The sequence below is a fragment of the Miniopterus natalensis genome, chromosome 8 (assembly GCF_054644295.1).
Source record: "Miniopterus natalensis isolate mMinNat1 chromosome 8, mMinNat1.hap1, whole genome shotgun sequence".
Classification (NCBI taxonomy): Eukaryota; Metazoa; Chordata; class Mammalia; order Chiroptera; family Miniopteridae; genus Miniopterus; species Miniopterus natalensis.
This window is the reverse complement of record NC_142088.1, coordinates 11414653-11434675: the sequence shown is the minus strand read 5'-3', so window position 1 is coordinate 11434675 and position 20023 is coordinate 11414653. Positions and strand designations below refer to the sequence as shown.

Genomic DNA, 20023 nt, shown 5'->3' with positions numbered 1-20023 from the left:
TGGGTCAGGGAGTCAAGACAGCGGGCAGCAGGGGCTGGGAAAGCAGTGGAAGCTGGGGGTGGTTGCTCCTCCACCCTGTTCCGTCCACACAGGAGGGTAGGAGGTGGGGGGTGTCCCCACAGACATGTCTGGAGCATCCAGAAAGGTGAGAGATAGGGGCCAGGGAACTCAGGCAGGAGAAGGCTCTGGGTGCAGTGAATGCCCAGGACTTTTCCTTCTCCTGGCTGGCTGCCAGCTCCCCCGTGGGATGCCCCAGGCTCCAGCACATGTGGGGCTGAGCAGGCCTGCCCCTCCCCACTTCCCCTACCTTCCTTACACACTCCTACTGGAGGAGCTACGCCAGGAGGGGCCAAGGTGCGGGTGGGGGAATGAAGAGTGGCACACAGATAGATGCTCACACAGGCAAAGAAGGAATGGAGCCTAGCTGCCCACTGGGGGCCCCCGCAGGCTCACTGGGGCAGGGCCTTGAGGATGGCATTCACCTCTTCTGCCACAGCTGTCAGGGCAAATTCAAACTGGTCCTGAGAAGGGCAGTGGGAGGAGGGTCATGGGAAGGCCTGGTCTCTGCTCTGGCCCCAGGGGGGGCCTTTGGGAAGGGGAGCTGGGAGGTCACTTGGAGGGGAAGTCCTCCTGGGAGGGGTACAGAGGCAGGCAGGGGGAGGCAGGCTGCTGCCAGTTTCCCTGGGGAAGGGTGGCAGCGAGGGTTGAGGCAGGGAGGAACAGTCACCTTAGAGCGAACAAGGCCAGGTCGCTGGTCACGGACATGCTCCAGGGTGGCAGCGATGTCAATCTCCTTCACTCCTGGGGGTGGAGGACATGGGGCTGCTCGGGGTGTCCAGAGGAGGACAAGACCCAGAAAGCCTGGGTGATCCTGGGGTGGGAGGTTTGGAAGACTGGACAAAGCCTGGGGCTGGGCTGCAGGCTCTGTGGGGAAGGTCCTCACCTTTTGCCATGCGGTTCAGAACCATGTCGATGAGAATGTAGGTGCCAGTCCGCCCCGCACCATCACTGAAACAGAAGATGGTGTCAGGCTCAGCTCAGCTCAGCTCAGGATCCAGCAGATAAGGGGAAGCGGGGAGGAGACATGAAGGCTTGGGGTAGGGAGGACACTGGTAGAGCCACTAGGATTGGCTCTGAGAGGGTGTCAGTGAACTAAGGATGAGGGGACGGTTACAGCACCCGGGCCCTGGGAACTAAGCCTTGAGTTGGGGGCCTGTAACTCATGGGGTGTCCCTTGGGAGGTGGGCCAATAAGAAAGGAGAGCCCTGGCTCAGCCCTGGGGTAGAGGCAGCAGGAAGAAATGGGGATGGGTTTCCAGCCTGTTATTTTGTGTAAATGGCCAGATAGTAAATATTCCCAACTTTGTGGGCCACACATAGTATCTGTTGCACAGCGACAGATGGTTTTCCCTTTAACCATTAAAAAAACCGAACACCATTCTTAGCTCATGGACTATTATGAAAACATGGCACACTGAATGCAGCCCCTGGGCTGTAGATTGCCAGCAGGCATCAAGGGGACAGGCAGGCAGTGTGCACGGGAGATATGTACAGGGTGTAGGACCAGAACTTCAGGAATGCAAACTTCAGGAAGGCCCCACCTTAGGGCCCTCCTGCCTGGGCCCACCCTCCCTGGCCCCTTCCACCCCCACCCCGTCCCACAGCCGCTCTCCAGGCACCTGCAGTGCACGATGATGGGGCAGGAGCGTCCCCGGTAGCACTTGTTCACCTTCCTGCAACAAGAAATGGGTGTGAGGGCTGCGGGGCAGCAGCAGAGGGAAAGGAGAATGGAAACACACCTGTGGGCCTCTGTCTCTTTGCTCCCCACAAGCCCAGGAAAGAGGAGGGAAGAGGGCTGGAGAGAGGGGGTAGGGCTGAAGGCAAAGAACAGGAGGTAGTGTAGGCAGCACTGGGCTTGCCTTGTCACTTACAAGCTCTGTGCCCAAGCTATGTACCTGGAACAACTGATTTTACTTCTTTGAGCCTCAGTTTTCTTACCTGTAAAGTGGGGATGATAATAATAGTAGCCTTCTCCGTAGGGTTCTTACCATGACTACATGAGATAACCCATGTGAAGAACTAAGTGCAAGGTCTGGCACACAGTAGATGCTCAATAAGTGGTAGCTACTGTTAATGATAATACATAATAATATTAACAGCCACCTCTGCCAGAGTACAGAGAGGGCGGGCTTTCTGGTGACTTCAAGGGTGTCAGTCTTGCCACATCACTGCTCTGCCCCTCTGCCCTCCTTTACAACTGCCCAGCCTGACCCCTTCCTCACTCTGATGCCCTTTGGTGCTCATCAGCTGTGAGGTCCTATAGCTCTAGGGACAAAGTTCCTTGGGCCAGGGCAGGACAATCCCTCAACTTGGAACATTGTACTGTTGCCTGTGGCCCTGGATCTGCCTCACCTTAGCACAGGTACTCTGTGGTTGGGTCATATGCATACTTGGGGTCCACTTGGACCTCAGGCTCTTCTCTGCTGCCCTGACCACAGTTCAGGAGCAGACGGGTTCTCCCTCCCTTAGTGGGCCAGTCTGACCTGCCCTTCCCATTATAACCTTGCTTTGAGAGTAACCTACAGAATCCTGATACCCTCAATGGGCCAGGACTAGGGAGGCCTGTCTTAGGGGTTAACAGATTGTTTCAGGGGAAGCTTGGAACTTAGTGGTCCCCACTCTAATTCCCCCAGGCTTGTAGGGCCCAGGTGACTAGATGGTTTTACAGGCACTTGGTTTTCTAGCACATTGGCTAGTATGTCAGGGGGCTGCTGTTGAGCAGAAGTTGCAATAGTGGTTTCCAATCATTTAATAATAATGATTATAAACAGTATCTAGAATTCATTGAGCCTTGCTATTTGCCAGGCACTAGATTTTACAGACTTTATCCTATTGATTCTTGCCACAAACCACTAAAGTGTGGGTGGGTCAGCATCCTCATTTCACAGGTAAGGAAACAGAGGGAGGCCAATGAACTTGCTCGGGGTCACTTTCTGAGACTTAAAAAAATTATTTTGCCTTCCCTCTGGTGGACCTTCAATAAATATTATATTTAACTAGCAATTAATTTGTTCCAGGTGCCTAATGCCAACTGAGTTTACATAATTCCAGCCTAAAGCAAAGGAGCATAACCTTTTAGCTGACCTGGGCAGCCTTAAAATGGGCCCATGTTCTAAGAGGATATTTATTTATTTATTTATTTATTTATTTATTTATTTATTTATTTATGTCTTTATTGATTTCAGAGAGGGAAAGGGAGAGGTAGAAACATCAATGATGAGAGAGTCATTGATTGGCTGCCTCCTGCATGCCCTCGACTGGGGATGGAACCCGCAACCCGGGCATATTCCCTGACCAGGAATTGAACTGTGATCTCCTGCATCACAGGTCGATGCTCAACCACTGAACCACACCGGCCTGGCTGTGAGGATTTTTTAAATGTGGAAAACAGGAAATAGCTCTGATGCCCTTGGCATTGCTTTTGAGAAGCCTGTGCTTCAGAGCCCATGGACCCCAGGTAGAAACCATTGCTCTGAGGCTCAGAAACTATCCCCATGTCCCCACTCCAGCTCTGCTCCTCTGCACTCTGCCCAGCACCTAGAGACCTTAGGCCAGCCTGGGAAAGGGCAAAGAAGCAAGAGGAGGCCGAAGTGCGGGGGAGGCCCCTCCCAGGGGTGACAGGCTTCTCAGCCACCTGTCTGGGGAGGGGAAGCAGAGGAAGCTGGCCGGGTTGTGGTTTCAGGGTCAGAACAGGGTAAATCCCTCACTTAGCTTCCTGTCCCAGCCCTCACCCCATTCCACGGAGTCCCCAAGGATCCAGAGAACCTCAGGCACTCCCTTTGATTTGTCCCTTCTCTGTGTCTGCATAGCCCCCAGCTCTCCCAGCAGCCTTTAGGGTGGTCCCTGGACCCACATGTCCTGTCTGTCCTGTCCATGCAGCAGCCACACCTGCCAATGGTCACTTTTGTGACTATGCAACTGGAGTGAGGATACTAGCTGCAGATCACAAAAATGACACTGGCAGCTGTGTGTGTGTGTGGGGGGGGAGGTAAAGAGAGGGGGAGGCAGAAGAGGGGGACGGGGAAGGACAGAGAAGGAGAGACAGAAAGGCAGGGGCAGAGGGAGACAGAGGAGACAGAGGTGGGGAAGGACAGAGACAGAAATGAATAGGAAGAGGGGCAGGGGCGGAGGAAAAGGGTGGGGAGAGACAACAGGAGGTGCAGACAGAAGCGGGCTAGGGGGTAAGAGAGTGATACAGAGACGTAAAGAAGTAAGGGGAAGAGGGAGGGTGGAGCGGAGGCAGTAGGAAAGGGAAGGGAGGGAAAGAGAAGTAAAGACAGAAATAAAAATAGAGGCCAAGAGAGGGAGAGGGATAAGGGGGGAGCCGGGCAGGAGGGAGTAAGAGACAGGGGGGGACAGCAGACACGGAGAACAGTGCCAGAGGCCTGGGAGAGCAGGACTGGAGGAAACTGGAGAGTCAGGAGGCAGGGGCCACGTGGAGGGAGAGGAGGAGAGAGGGAAGGAGCCAGAAATAAGGTGAGCCTCTCTGGGGAGAAGCGGGTGAAAGAGAAGCCAGAGAGAGAGGCAGGGAGCAAAGGCGGGCCTGAGAGGACGGCAGCAGAGCCTCCGATAGAGAAGAAATGGGGCGGGCCCGCGGGGGTGGGCGCGCGGCGCAGAAAGAGCGTCAGTCCTGGTTTGGGGCCGCCTGGAAGTGGGCGGCTGGAGGTCAGAGGCCAGGCCCTGGGTCAGGGAGGGTCGGTCTCCCAAGGCCAGGAGCAGCTGGGGGCTGGGAGGGCGTGCGGGGCCCAGCTCCCGGCTGCTGCTGCGCGGCCCTCCCGGCTGCTCGGAGCCTGCCCGGGCGCCCCACCGCCAGCCGCGTGGGCACCGCGCGCTCACCTGCGGAAGTCCAGCAGCGGCCGGGTGGAGGCCGGGGTGCCCTCTGCCGGCCAGCTGAGGAAGTGGAACTGCGTGAGCGTGCGCGTCTCCTGGGTCTGCACGTTCTTCAGGTAGAAGCTCCGCACCAGGAAGTCCTCGCACCAGATGTGCTCAGACACCAGGTTCACCTGCGCAGAGCGGGGTCCGAGCCTGAGCGCGCCAGGCCCTTCCCACGGCTGCGTGCTCGCTCCTTGGCCTCTGCAAACCCTCCCAGCCTCGTAAGCCACTTCGAATTCGAAATCCTCCAGGAAGCTTACCCAACCACCGACCCACCTGTCCAGCTGTGCCCAAGAATCCTATCTGTCTGTGTCACTTATCTACTGCTTAGGACGACTGGTGGCTTTTCCACCCAGACATAACTATTGTGAGCTTCTTGACGCCAGTTTCTCCTTCCTCTTCCTCACATAGGGTAGGAAAGTGTCCGTGCTACACACACACCCAAAAATTCTGCAATATTTTCATTAGACTTTTTCTTTACTCATGAGCAAGACTGATAAAAAAAAAACCTTTAAAAAAACTAGACTGTTGAGTGTTCATCTGGTGATGAAAAAATCTACTATCCAGTGCTCATCTGGTGATGAGAAGCTTCTGTGGTGCTCTTAATGTCTCATGTCATACAGGGGGTAACCTCCTATTGATCGGGAATTGGTTCCTCCTTCCCCTGCTTTGCCTCGGCCCAGTTCCCTACCTGTTCTCTCTCCTAATAAAAAAGTTTGTTCCTATTTTTCATAAGCAACATGTGACTAATGGCATTTCTTTCTTTGCCTTGGCCTCCAGGGAACTCAGAGCTAAGTTGGACTTGATTGAAGTAGGTCTTAATCCTGATCTTTGGGCATACTTATCTTCCCTGTCTCTTGGCTCTTAGCTTCTTGCCTCAGTTTCAGCGGTTTTATAGTTTTATTTCTGTACCTTTCATGATAAGTCCTTACAAATGCTTTTGGGCCCTAGACTGGACACGCACACCCACTTCCGCATATAGGTATATGTATGTAAATATATCTGTGTATGCATATGTATATTTAAATACATATATATTCATACATGTATGAATGCTTATCACCCACTTTCCCCACTCCCAGGGTCCCCTGGCTGTGGGATCCTGCTGACCTCATATATGTGGTAGAGGGAGGAGCCCTCATCTGGCCAGTAGCGATCACACTGCTTGACACCATCCTCTACCAGCGGGGTCAGCATGACAATGACAGTGCAGCCACTCTCCCATACCATCTAGGGACAGAGACTCAGGCAAGCTCTATTCTATTCACTGGGACCTGGCTGGCCCTGGCTGCCCACAGGGCCCCTGGTCCCTGGAGAAGCCCTCCCTCCAAGAGCCCACCTGCCAGAAGTCTGCGATGGTATGGGACAACGGGCCCTGTGTGGCTATGTAGGCTGGCATCCGAGGGTCGTGCTCAATCTGGGGGCAGTGAACATATACCATGAGCCAGAATGGGAAATGATTCTATGGAAAGGGTTGGTCAAAGGGAGCAGGTCAGGGTCTGGGGAAGCCTGAGAACACCCCCCTCCGCAATTTCCATGCTAGAATATCAGGCGCCCTAGAATATTCCAGGGCCTCGGGTGGGGTGGGTGATGGTCATATGGGAATGGAGTTTATGGGAGAGGAATAAAAATGGGGCAGAGGTGGGGGCAGGATCCAGAGTCACTCACAATGGGGCTAGCGTTGATGTAATCACTCCGAGAAGGGCTGCTATCCACCTTCAGCTTGATGCGGGCGTGATCATCTGCACAGACCCCACATCCCACCCCAGGTGCCCCTCCAGTTATTGGGGTCCTGGCACCTCTGCCATTCTGCTTGAACCAGGAGCCCAGCCTCTTCCCCGACGCCCTCCAGAGCTCCCAGTGGAGAGAGGTCAGCCAGCGGGACTCACTCACAGGGCAGGAAGTCCGGGTGACGATTCTTTTTGATGTTGCCCTCTCCCTGGGCGGTGGCACAAGTGTTGGGCTCTGCCTGGTAGGCACACAGAGCCTGCCACTCCTTGGCCAAGCGATCCCGATTCCGAAGGTGGTCCTCCATGTATGCCTGCAGGGACACCACAGCCTGGCTCTGGGCCACTCTGCCAGCCTTGCCTCCCCCACCATCCTGTCCCCTCACCCATCTGGGCCCAGCCTCGGTCCTGACCAGAATCATGTGTCCCGTGGAAATGTCCATGTTCGCCTGGGCCGGCTCCTCGCACCAGGACGGCGTGCTGCTGTGGGAGCTGGGGCTGGCCTGGGCTGCGTCACTGAACTGGGAGGACACGCTGCTCACCCGCGAAGGCTCCGGGGGACCCTCTGCCCGGTTGAACAAGGACTTTGTGGCCATGTGCTGGCGGCACAGGTCCTGCAGAGGGAGGATCAGGAGGGGTCCAAGGGTTGTCTGAAGCTTTTCAACAGGATCCCAGGCTCAGTTCTGGGTCCCTAGGCTCATCCTGGATTGATTTTGAGTGATACCCATCTGCTCTGGGGTATGTTTCCTGCCCTGGCCCTTGTCCCTTTTGGAGCTGTCCTGCGGGGTGGTGCCTATGACAACCTCAGATATTACAGAGTGGAATCCCAGAACCCCAGAACTGTAGAACTGGGAAGAACTTAGGGACCATCTGCTCTCAATTCCAGTCCATTCAAAACACCCCACAACACCCCCACTGGGGCTCCTCCAGCACCCCCCAAACATTCCAAGGGATGGGAGCTCATTCTCCACCAACTCCCCACCCTCATCCCATGTGAGACCCAGGCTTCCAAGCTCCTGCCTTCCCTTTCCTCAGCAAGCTTCTGGGGCTGCCCACCTGGTACTCAAATGTGGTGTCACCCTGGGCCCCCTCGGGGCCCAGGGATGCCAGGCGCTCCTTGTCCCGCTTCCGAGCATGCTGCCGCACACACAGAGCCACCGCCAGAGCCACCATCAGCCCGGCCACACCCACCAGGGCCACCAGGGTAAGCAGCACTGAGCGCATGGGAGAGGCACTGCGGGCCTGTCGGGGTAGGACAGCAGCTGCCCCTTCTCTCTGTGGGAACAAGGCTAGAGTCAAGGGGGCAGTGGTGGGGAGAGATTTAGAAGCTGCTTCTCACCCCTGTCCCATGCCACACTCCCTGCCAGGATAACTCCTGGGGCAAAGCTGGGAGGGCAGGGGCATGGTGGTACAGGCGGAAGGGCTCGGGTGGACCCCAAGTCCTCCTCCTCAGTCCCCATAAGACCAACTCAGCCACACTGCACTGCCAGAGACTTAGTGGGTGACCCCCACCAGGAGTATTTGCATTTAAAAAATGGACATAGAGAAGTGGAGAGAGAACTTAAAGAATCGAATAATAGACTGTAAGGCATCAGCGTAGGATGCAGAATAGAAATATATTATAGAAATATATTTTGAGTTTAATGCCTTTTCTGTGCAAGGTTGTCCCTTGGGATTTAGAGATTTTTCCAAAGGCTGTGGGCATCTCCACTAGTTCTTGCCAAGCATGCTACCTCCCTAAGTATGGAAGGCTGGTCCTATAGGGCGGAGTCACTGGGGCCATCTGCTGGCCAGAAAAGATCGAATGGGGAAAGGCTGCTTTGGAGAAGCGTGTAGGTCAGCAAGTACTGTGTTCCAGGTTTTAGCTCCAGTTCGCCTGTCATGTTTGCCTCCATCTCTGTGGTCATCATCAGCCCTCTGGGGCCTTAACTGATTGTCCAGTTAGCTCATACCTGTCCCACTCCTGTCTGCAAGATCTGGAGCCCTGTCTGTGCTTCCAGTTCAGACTTCACCAGCCCTGCAGAGAGGACGCACGTCAGGCTCTCTTTGGCCCCATGTGGTCCCCACCCCATGTCATGCTACACCAGAGGCCATGTGGACTTGGACTATTTCAAGGGGAGCATCAGTCATGGGCTTGGGTATATCCTACTAGGGCTGGGGCTGAGGCCAGGCAGGATTTACCAGCTTGCTGGGTCACATCAGCCAAAGACAGGTTCTGTTCATTGTGCCGGATGCGGAAGGTGAGAGCTGGTCCCACCACACTGTCAAATAGGAGCTATGTTACTGCCTCACCTACTAGAGACCCAAGACTCTTACAGAGAGGCCAGCTCTGACTCTCTCCCAATTAGAGGATGGGGCTAGGGCGGATCAGGGATGCCCTGCAAGGGTGTTTGAGGCCAGGGAGACGCTGGATGAGGCCAGGAGAAGGGATAGGTGTGGATGTACCTTGAATGCAGCTGGGAACCTCTGACCCCGCCTTGGACTCTTCCCCTCCTCCCTTGAGCTCCTCCAGCCACCTCCCCACTCAAGCTGATTCTAGACCCCTGCCTCTCCAGCCAGGTACCAGCCCCACCTGATGTTGATGAAGCTGCCTGAGGACATGTGCACATGCTCAGCCAGGATCTCCAGGAGCTTCACTCCTACAGCCAGACTCAGGGGCCTGGAGTGGGCAGCAGGCAGAGAAAGCAGGTAGGGACTCTCTTGGCCACTTTCTTGAAACAGGCCATCTCCAAGGGTGCAGAGCAGCCTACCCCCTGGTCTGCTTCACATCTGGATTTCTACTCTCTGCTTCCTGCCAGGCAGCCCCGCCCAACCCCCAGGGGACTAGAAGGCTTCCCCAGGGTGGAGTCCTTACTTCTGGTCAGTGACAATGTAGCCATACTCCTCTGCTGATGGAAGAGCTGAAGGCTGCCCCGCCACCGTGGGCTGGCTCTGGTCCAGTGGACTTTTCTTCTCCATCAGGACAGGCATGGCAGGGAGGCCAGCAGCTTTGGGGGGCTCTGAGGATCCAGAACTCAGCACCTGCTGGGCTTTACTGGAGGTGGGGTAGGCAGTGGGGTATCCAGGCAGGGTGGGTGTAGGGGGCGCAGGCTCCGCTATGTCTCCACCCTGCGGTTGCTCGTCCATTGTCTGTTTAGAAGAGATGACAGATTATGGTCTCTGGACAGTGGAAGGGCTGGGGGTGCAGTGGGGTGGGGGGTTTATACCCTGAGCCCTGAGCTCCCTACAGTGGTGCTTAAGACTTGTTTCTCTCTCTATTCTCAGGGTCCAGTGCAGCGTCAGGTACAGAGAAGGCACCCAAAAAAGTAAGCCAAGTAGATGAATAAAGGAGAATTGAATGAGAGGAACATGGTCAGTGGTAATCCACAGGATGGGACTTGGGGAGTGGGGATCTCTGGGGAGCGGTTAGGGTAGGCGAATAGGCAGGCAATGGTTTTTAAACTTCAGTTTAGCCACAGAATCTTAGACATGAACTAGATAGAGCTCCTCAAGTCCCAGGGGCATCAGGAACCTGCCTGCTCACAGCTCCCCTCTTCCCCTAGGGATCCTCAGAGCATGGTCTCAAATGATTATATTGAAAAAAAGCAGTGAATCAAGAATGCTGGCTGCTAGTCTGAGCTCTGCCATCAGCTTGAGGTGAGACGTAGGCAATGACTTGTAGTCTATGGGCCTTGGTTTCCTCCAAAGGAGGGGTTAGAGGTTGGAGATACGGATCCTGATCCTGAGGTTTAGATTTCAGCAAGAGGGTTTGCTGCTGTGGGGCACTTATGGATCAGAGAGGTGCTGGGAACTCACTTTCTTGATGTCAGCTCCAATGTTTACAACCCCTCCTGTAGAGCAGGAAAAACAAGACTCTGGGCAAAGGGCCAAGGCCAAGGTCCACACAATGCAGGTGGGAGGAAGGGCCAGAGGCCTGAGCCTGCTACATCTGCGGTGGCCTCTTTCCTCTCAGTCAGTGACCAAGACCCTGTCATTGGTTTCTTCCTTAGCATGGCCTCTTGTCTCTGCGCTTCTTTCTTAATTGTTTTATCAACTCTTCCTTCTGTCACTGGCCACACCTCTTAAAGCTATTTATTCAATCTTCCCTCTACTGGTCAATATTGCTTTCTCCTTCCAATTGGCCACGCCCCGCTTTAGGTCCTCATTTTCACCCACCCGCCTTTTGCCTGATTCCTGCTCACATCCCTGCTGACTTCTTTTTCCATTACTTTTACCCTCTAGTCCTTTCCTGGCCCAGCCCCTTAGCTCATCACTGCACCCCTTTGCTTCCTGCCCTTTGCTGGCAATGACCCCATGTCTCAAAAGAGCTTTCTTCCCTGACCCTGACCCTGACCTTGACCCTTACCCTTACCCTTACCCTTACCCTCTAGGCTGCTACATTTGGTCTTGAGAGGTGGGGCAAGAGGCCATTGCTAATCTCTCTGCCTGGACACTCACCCAGATTTCGTCCTGCACCCTTGGGCAGCAGCTGCAGCAGGGTCGAGAGAGTGGAGAGCTGTTCAGGGGTCAGCTGACGCAGCTCCACCCCGTAGCCCGCCAGCACAGCTGCCAGTCTCTGCAAAGTCACGTCTGCTGGGAGCCAGACACAGAGCTAAGGGCCAGTGGCAAGATGAACTTGTGGGATTCAGATGCGGAGTTGGGGATGGGAGGGGACTAGCACATTTAAGAGCTTTTTCACAATCAGCGGGACACTAATGTTCTCCCCTTCCAGCCCTTATCCACACTTTGGGGGAAAGACCTTCCTGGGGCCAAGACCAAACTTTAGGCCCACCATGGAAATCCTGACTCTCCATCTGAAAGATTCATGTCAGCTCCACCCCCCACTGTATCCACACTGCCTACTGAGTGCCTGGCACAAATTGGGTTATCAGTAAATATTAATTAAATATATGAATGACTTTAAGGACAAGTGAACAAGTACACAGTCAGGAAGGAGCCCCCAAAGCAGCCCCCTCAGACAGGGAGCAGATGCTGAGGACTCTGTTACCTGGCTGCACTGCTGGGGAAGGAGGCTTCTTCCCAAGACCCTCTAGCCCTTCCTCCTCATAGCCCTCCAAGGAGTCCTCTGCCTGGCTGCTGTCTCCTTGCTCTTGGTGCCCTGGCAATCTTGGTGCCCTGGCCCTGCTGGGCACTGGCAGCTCCTGGGCCAGGTAGAACAGACTTGACTCCTGGAAAAGCTGAGCAGGTGAAGACACTGGAGGGTCCCCATAGGAGTGGCTAGGGTGAGCCCCAAACATGCCCTTGGGGGCAGTTCTGCTGAAGAGGGCAGGGGGTTTGACCTTGGACAGGGGGCCAACACTGACCATCCCTGGGGAGCTCTCTGAGCCCTGGGAACCATCGCGGGATCCAAACTGTGGGAAACCAGAGATTCGGTAAGAGCAGACATCAGGGTTTGTGGATTGGGGTGGGGGTGGGGCAGTGTCTAGGGCTCACCTGATGGAATAGGTAGGGCTGCAGCAGGGTAGGTTCATAACTTAGGGCAGGGTGAGGGGGTTGCGGGGACAGCTGCAGATGCTCTAAGAGAGGGGACAGCAGCTCTGCTGGCAGAGGGGACAGGGAGGAGCCAGTCCCAGCTCCATCCCCTCCCACTGGAGGTCGAGGAAGTCGGTGCAGGGCAGCAGGGGCGGAGTCAGTGGGGATGCCCTGTAAAAGCAGCTCCCCAGCGGGACCAGGTCTCCTGGGCACCAAGCCAGATCTGAGGAGGAAAGCAAAGTGTGTGTGGGAGGGGAAGAGGTTGGTTGTGTGGGGCAAGGGCATTCGGAGCCTGCAAGGCAGAGTTAGTGGGGCCAGACAGGCTCAGCAGTTTAGAGTATGCCTGACCTCTTAAAAAACAAGGCAGCCTCAGGGGAGGAGAGAGTAGCATGGGGAAGGGCCAGAAGGCCAAGCCTGGGGCAGAAGTTGTAGCCTCCCTGGCAAGCAAGCCTGGGTCCCTGAATCACAGGGGCAGAAGCTAAGGAAATGTGAGGGTAGGGATGGAGAAGGGGAGAACAGCAGCAGGGGAAGGCAGCTGGGAACCTTTCTAGATGAACCGTGCCTGCAGCTTGCCCCATTGCCCTTGTGTGCATGACCCCATACTTGGCTCTCCATGTACGTTCAAATATTTAATACTCTGCACTCCTGCCCCACTCTGCCTTTTTCACCCTGGTGTCACCGTCTGTGCTCCATGCCCTCATTTACTTTTCTCTGCTTTACAGGGTCTGAACAATGCCTTTCCATGTCCCTCCCCCTTCCCTCTGTCCATCAGGAAGACCACAGACCAGCCAGCCTTGCAGTGCTAGTGGTTGAGAAAGAATGCTTACCTGTCCCTTGGGTGGGGCTCAGGGGGGCGAAGCCTGGGGATGCGTTCCATCTCCTGGGAGATCACATACTGGGTGAGGTCATCATGCCAGGACAACCCTGCCAGGGGGTAGGGTAAGGTTAGCTCAGCACAGTATAAGGACCCAGTAACGGGGACCAGTAGAGATCAAAACTGCAGCCCCTTCCCTGCAGGGTACTGAGTTTGGCAGAGCAGTGGGGCAGTGGACGGGGCCTGGAGACCCAGTGGGTGATCTGAGCTGTCCTCCTCCCACACTCAGGAACAGACTTTGGAGTCAGACTGCCTCCAGTAAGACTGGGTTTCAGTCCTCTGCCATTTACTAAATGTGTGACCTTGGGCAATTTGCTGAACTTTTCTGAGCCTCAATTCTCTCATCTGTAAAATGGGGGTTTATACCTCCTGAGATCGTTGTGATAATTAAAATAACACAATAGAAAATGGTTAGGATAGTACCTGTCACATAGTGAACTTTCAATAAATGCTATTACTATTGTCATTATCGTAATTATTACTCCTATTCTTTTTGTTGATCCTGAACCTCAGTTTTCTTTGTTTTTAAAGTGGAAATAATATATACTTAGTGGGGTTGTTACAAAGATCAAGTTCAACCAGGGAAGTGAAAGTGCTGAGAAAACTCTAAAGCACTATAGACCTGTGTTAAACCTCCTCTTCCTCCATCATCTTCATCATCACCACTATCACCACCACCACCATCATCATCACCATCATCATCATCATATCATCTTAGCCTGAGGCAGATCTCCTGTTTGGCCTTTCCCCCCCATGAAACTGTTCTCAGGAAAAATCAGCCACCTATTCTAAAGGAATAATCTCCCAGTCTCCACCCCCATTCCTTCTCCCCTGATTCTAGATTAATAGTCTGTGCTGCCGTTAACCCCTTTCTGGGATCTACAAGCATCCAAACCTGCCTGTTAACATGGGATGAACTGTCTGTGCTCTTATTTAAGTCCAGTTCCTCCACTTGAGCACTAAATTTCATCCCTTATTACCTATTCAAGAACATCTTCTTCATAATTCACCCCTATACCTACATCACCATCTCCTGTTCTCTATGGAATTATTCCCATTAGCATACAAACAGGATGAAATATCTTCCATCTTAAAAAAATAATGCCTGATCTTGCATCCCCCTCCATCACCCCATTTCTTTGCTTTTCTTTATAGCAAAATTCCTTGAAAGTTGTTATTTATAGTAGCTGTATCTAATTCCTTTCCTCCCATTCCCTCTTAATCCACTCTATTCAAAATTTTATTCCCAAGTATTCTACAAAAACTGCTTTCATCAAGATCACCAGCAGCTTCTGCACATCTAAATCCAGTGGTCAATTCTTAGGTTTCATCTTACATAGCCCACCCTCACCATTTGACACTGCTGATCACTCCTTTCTCCTCCAGACCCTTTCCCTTGGCTTCTACGACAGCAAACACTTTTGTTTTTCCTCCTACCTCACTAGATCCCTCCTTCCCAGCCTCCCTTGGGGTTCCTCTCCTCCTGGTTCTCTTAGGGCCCTTCTTCATGAACACTCAATCCTTTGATTACCTCACACACCTCATGGGTTTAGTTACCATCTATATCAAAGATTTCCAAATTTACATCTCCACCCCAGACCTCTCTCTCTCTTTTAAAACCTAATCTATGTACTCACTGCTCACTCTGCTTGAATGGACATTTTAAACTCAATATATTCAAAACTAAACACTTCCCCCAAGCCCCAAGTTGATCCGTCTGATAGTTAATCACATCTTAACCAACCCAGTAGTTTAGTCAATAAAACCTGGGTGTCATCTTTCTTTCACAGATATATCCAATATTTCATGAAATCATGCTCACTACCCTAAAAATACATGCAGAATTCTGTCACTCCTCACTACCTTCCTGCAACCACCCTGCTCCACGCCACATTTATCTTTTATATGAGCTGTGGTAACTTTTAATGGTTTCTCTGTTTCTACCCTTGACTCCCTACATCCTAGACTCAACACAGCAGCAAGAATAATCTTTTTAAAGTAGAAGTAAGATCATGAACCCCTATGCTCCAAACCTTGTGATGGTTTCCTGTTTTACTCAGAATCAAGCCAGCATGCATACATTCTCCTATAAGGCCCTACAGTGATCTGCATCCCTTCCCCATTACCTACATAACTGCATCCTTATCAATCTACAGCCATACCATAGAGGTGTTCTCCATGGTTTTCCTCAAGCTCATGCTCTGACCTTAGGGATTTTGTTCTAGCTCTTTGGTCAGCTAGAAGCACTCTTCCCCCAGATAACCTTATGGGAAACACCTAAGTCTCCTTTATGTCTCTGTTCCAATTTCATAGTCTCAATAAGGCCTATCTTGATCACCCAGTTTAATACTGCAGCTTCCTACCTCACCCTTTCTGATCTCTTTATCTTGCTGTAATATTCATTTTTCCCCCATGGCACTTATCACCTTCCAACATAGTGCTTATTTTCTAATTTATATAGTGTATTGCCTCCTCTCATCCTCAAAGATAAACAGATCTGTGTCTGTTTTATTCTCTGATACATCCCAGCACTTAAAACTATCTTGCCACATAGTAAGTACCCAATAAACAACTTGTTGAATGAGTGATCTGGATGAGTGGAGTGTTCTGGTTGAGGACTCCAGAATTCATGGCTCTAGAGCACTCAGACAGTTCCAGGGAGTGGGATGGTCCTAAAGAGATGGATGCTGGCCTCCTCCAGTAGCTTCTTCTAGAAGCTTCCTCTGGACTTCTCCAGAGAGTCTAAGTGTGAAGAGCCCATCTCTAGGGTTCCACCCCACTCCCGTCTGCCTCCTTCTTCAGCAAGCCCTGGGAAGGTGAGGCTCCAGGAATGGGTGTGACAGAAATGTTCCATGAGAGAAATCCTTGAGTCAGGTGGCTTCTCACTCGGCACCCTTATCTAATCAAGTTCCAGTCTCTCTCCTCCAGTGCACCCAGACCTCACCTTGGGACATGAGCTGTCGGAGCACACCTTGTAAGCGTTGAAGAACTGGGGAGGTGACTTGCAAAAGGGGCTGAGCCTGCCCCACTCCCACCTGGCACTGTCCAAATAAGCCATCTAAGAGCACAAAAGTTGTGTTAATAGGGGGCATGAACAAAAGGCCTTCCAAAATCCAGGTTGCAAATGGGCAGGGCATCTCCTCTCTTGGCTTCAGAGAGCTCTGCTCCTCCAGGCCAGTCGCCCTTCTGCCCAAGCCCAGTACCCCTTCTGCCTTCCAGGCCTCCTCCAATGTCTTTATTGTGTCCCCCTGTTTTGTAAATCCTATGCCTGGGCCTCACTCACCCTGAATACAGACTTCGAGGTGAGAGCAGAGTCTGCGGTCAAACAGGCAGCCTGTAGAGAGACAGGTGAGCAGAGGTTCAGACAACCACACCCATAGAATGGACAGGTCGGGAAGGGGGAAGCAGATGGGTCCACTTTCTCATCCTAAGGAAGGGGCCTAGAATTCTTAAGAGAAGGAAACACGGGGTCTGGCTTTGGATTTTAAGGATCTGTGAGCCTTATATCCTTTCCCTAAAAGGTTCGGTTTGCTTAACTGAATGATGGGGAAAAGAAGCTTTCCAAGTGTGTGGGGGTAGGATCCTACACTTCTGTTCTCACAGAATAACTACGGGGGAGTTTGTGGCCAAATTCTGAGGAGAAAGGAACTTTCCTTCCCAAATCTCCCCAAAGCATCCTAGCTATGATAGTCCCGGACTCAGAGGAGGTAGAAGCCCTAGCACACCGCCCCTCTGTGTGGGACAGGGAGAAGGGGGGTGACGCTAAGGCCGTGCTCTCGGCAAGTCCCCGCGGTGGGTGGACCCGGGCCCCGGCCCCGGCCCCGGCGCTGTCCGCGGTGCTGAAGCCTTGAGCGCGGAGCCGCCGAGGGTTTGCCTGGAAGCAGCTGTGGGGAGGGAGGGGTGAGAGGGCGAGGAGTCTCCGCGGTAAGTGACCCCTCCGCGGCTCCAGCCTTCGTCCACTGTGCTACCAACACGGCGCCACAGGAAGCCTCCCTCGCGGCCTCCGAGCCCGTGGTGAAGGAGGGCGCCGCGCGGCTGGGCTGCGCCCCTTCTCCCACGCGCCCCTCGCCCCCACCCTCCCCTGGCCCATGAGTCAGCGCTGACTGTCTCTGTCCGCTAGACGTGAGTCAGCACCGGGCCGGGCTGTGGGAGGGGGGCCGGAGGGGACCCTTCCTCTTCACCCTCCTCTGCCTCAGCGGTCCCTCCCCTGTCGGAGATCAGATCGCAGCAGTCGGCCTCTCTAGGCACAAAGAGAAACCCCGACTCTTTCCACGGCCTCATTTTCTACAGGGAGCTGGGACTCCGAAGCTCGCGGCCCCGACGCCTAGACCAGGGGTCCCCCGCCCTCCTCTCTCCCCCGCCCCCCTCGACCCCTCGGCATCGGTCGTCACTTCTTTGGCGCCTCGGCACGGCTTGCTTCTCCCGCGGACTTGCAGCCTGTCTCTAAGTCCCTCTGTCCATTTGCAACCCCAGTTCTCCTCCCAAACCCGCAATCTTCCCCCGGGCCCCCTTCTCTGAGGTCCCGCCCCGATTCCCAGCCCTGCCTCCAGGCCGACGCCCCTTTCCCCTCAGACGCCCTGTCCCTCCGCATCCCAGAGCGCCGGCCCCTGCTCCACTCCACACCGATTTTCCCGCAGCTTCCCACCTCTGAGACACTTCCCCGCACCCTCCACCGAGTTTTGCTCGCGGCACCATACTCCTCCCCCCTTTCCTCCTGACCGTGGGCACTGATGGCGCTGCAGCCTCCCGGGCGGCAGCTCAGCAGCAGGAGGCAGAGGAGCACCCGGAGACCCCCGGGCGCCCTGGGCCCCCCGGGCCGCCGCGGGCGCCGCATCCTTCCCGGCTCCGCGAGCTCGCTCCCCAGCCGGAGCCGCGGCGACGCTGGCAGGAGCCTGCGGAGGGTCCAAGGCGGGGCCTTCCACTCCCCACCCACCCGCGAGGCGGGGTCTACACGCCCCGCTCGCTGCAACTTGGCCAACCCGGGGCGCGCATTGACGACATCTCCACCTCCGGCTCTTACGCTTATTTGCGTCATACGTGGCGTAAGAGCACAGTTTTAGCCGGGGGGACCTACCGGCCCCATCCTTCCTCCACCAAATACGTGCCTCACTAGAATTCCCACTTGGCCCTATGCCTATGACATATGCTTTTCCCCAGGGATCACCGCCTCTATTACCCAGGCACAGGGTTGGCGCAAAGGGTTATAGTTGGGCGGGGACCCGGAAAGATGCGCGCGTGGGGTAGAATAAACCCTAAAAAGAGGAGCATAAAAGTCACTAGAAAGGTGCTCATGTACCTCAATTAAGAGCAGGAATGGTTATGCGTGTCTGCCTGGATTCCAGCTCTAGCAGCCCTACCTACTGAGGGTACAGCTTTGGCCAAGCTGCTTAGCCTCTCTGAGCCCAGATTTCCTGATCGGTAAAATGGAGATGCGGATAGCACCTCGCCCACCAGGTGGCTGCGAGGGTAACAGGAATGAAACTCACGTGGATCGCTTAGGACAGTGATTGCGCTGTCATATGCTAACACTCAGGCAGACTGCTTCGGTTATTGGCCTTGCCTCTCCTTCCTTTCGTGTCTTCCACCTCGAGTCTATCAAAGTGTCGTGGGCTGCCTGCAAAACACTGTTTCCCACTGGCCCACGGCTCTCCATGCTCACTGTCCTACCAGGCCACCGTGCTCTTTCCTCACGACTGCTGTGGTAATCACCTAACTAGTGTTTGGCTTCCACTTTTGCCACTCAGTGAGCTAGGCAGTGATCTTTCTAAACTTCAAATCTGATCACTTTACTCTCTTGCTTTTTAGTCAAAATTTGCCAAAATACAAACAATGATAGTAGTGCATAGTAAATACTCATGCACTCCTCATCTAGACTTAACAGTTACTGATATTTTGCCTCATTTGCTTCTTTTTAGTACTTAAAAGTAAATAATAGTCACATTTTCCTTATAAGTATTTCCATGTGCGTCTCCAAGAAATAAAGGTATTTTCTCACATGATGAAAATGCTACTATGACAGCCAATAAAATTTCCTATGCCCAAATATTACTTGATGCTCAGTTCATATTCAAATTTCTCAAATTGTTTTTTAAAAATTGCCTTTTTCAGCTGTTTTGTTCAAAATAAGAGTCATAGAGTACCATTATGTTTGGTTTTCTTAATTCTGTTTAAATTAGCATAGACAGGGTTCCTCCCCCCTCCACACACAATTTTTGATATTTTTTGGTTGAAGAAATAAGGTCCGCTTTTCTTCTGGATTTATCTGGTTATTTCCTCATGATATATTTTCCCTGTATATATCCTGTATTTTCCCTTTACTTCCTATAAACTGGAAGTTATGTCTAAAGTCTTGACTGGGCCAGGTTTAAAAATTTTAAAGCAAAATGCTTTATAGGTGATGCTGTATGCCTTCAATTGGATAATTTGCAGAATAGAGGAAAGTTGACATAGCACTATTTCTTTCTTACTTTTAAAAAATTTGACTACTAGAACTTTTAGAATTAATACATAATTATATATTATATTTCTACTAGACAACCACTAACTTAGAAAATTTTTTTTCCATTCTTATCAGGACAGACAGCTGAAAGAAGTTTGCTTTCATGTGGCAGCAGAGAAAATAATATACCCTAAAACTGCCTCACATCAGCTGTAAGGAAGAGTTTATAGATAATCTTAATTGAATGTATCAAATGTACCATATTTTACTTTATTTGTAGCACTTTTGTTTCCTTTTTAAGAAATCTTTCCCAACCATTAAACCATGAAGTGATTGTCTTATACAATCTTCTAAATGCTTCATTCACAAAGTTTTGCAGATTAGGAGTTCAGAGAAGTTAAATAAAACCATCAAATGGCTTAAAGCTGTGGAATAGGCTTCATTAATTCTTCACATTGGCCTATAATCCACCTGGATTCTATTTGTGTATTTTTAAAGTTATGAATAAAAGTGAAATTTTCTTCTACAAGGTTACCCAGTGGTTCCTAAACTATTTATTGAAAAGATTACCCCCTCCTGC

At 52.7% G+C, this 20023-nt stretch overlaps 1 protein-coding gene across 2 annotated transcripts; it reads right to left on the bottom strand.

Moving 5' to 3' along the window:
- Nucleotides 1-449: 449 nt before the first annotated feature.
- On the bottom strand, nucleotides 450-17838 carry PTPRN (protein tyrosine phosphatase receptor type N). Of its 2 annotated transcripts, XM_087819375.1 has the most exons (23): nucleotides 17724-17838; nucleotides 16288-16338; nucleotides 15949-16062; nucleotides 12958-13054; nucleotides 12092-12353; nucleotides 11646-12009; nucleotides 11096-11227; nucleotides 10454-10488; nucleotides 9513-9787; nucleotides 9231-9317; nucleotides 8840-8919; nucleotides 8611-8675; nucleotides 7715-7933; nucleotides 7072-7272; nucleotides 6825-6972; nucleotides 6600-6673; nucleotides 6271-6348; nucleotides 6042-6161; nucleotides 4896-5062; nucleotides 1679-1732; nucleotides 944-1008; nucleotides 728-801; nucleotides 450-521 (listed from the first exon to the last, which is right to left on the bottom strand). In XM_087819375.1, exons 1-23 carry the CDS (start codon nucleotides 17836-17838, stop codon nucleotides 450-452), a joined length of 2949 nt encoding a protein of 982 aa, XP_087675501.1. The 2 variants fall into 2 exon arrangements, with proteins under 2 accessions (XP_087675501.1, XP_087675502.1); XM_087819376.1 differs by lacking the exon at nucleotides 9231-9317.
- Between the last annotated feature and the right edge of the window lie 2185 nt (nucleotides 17839-20023).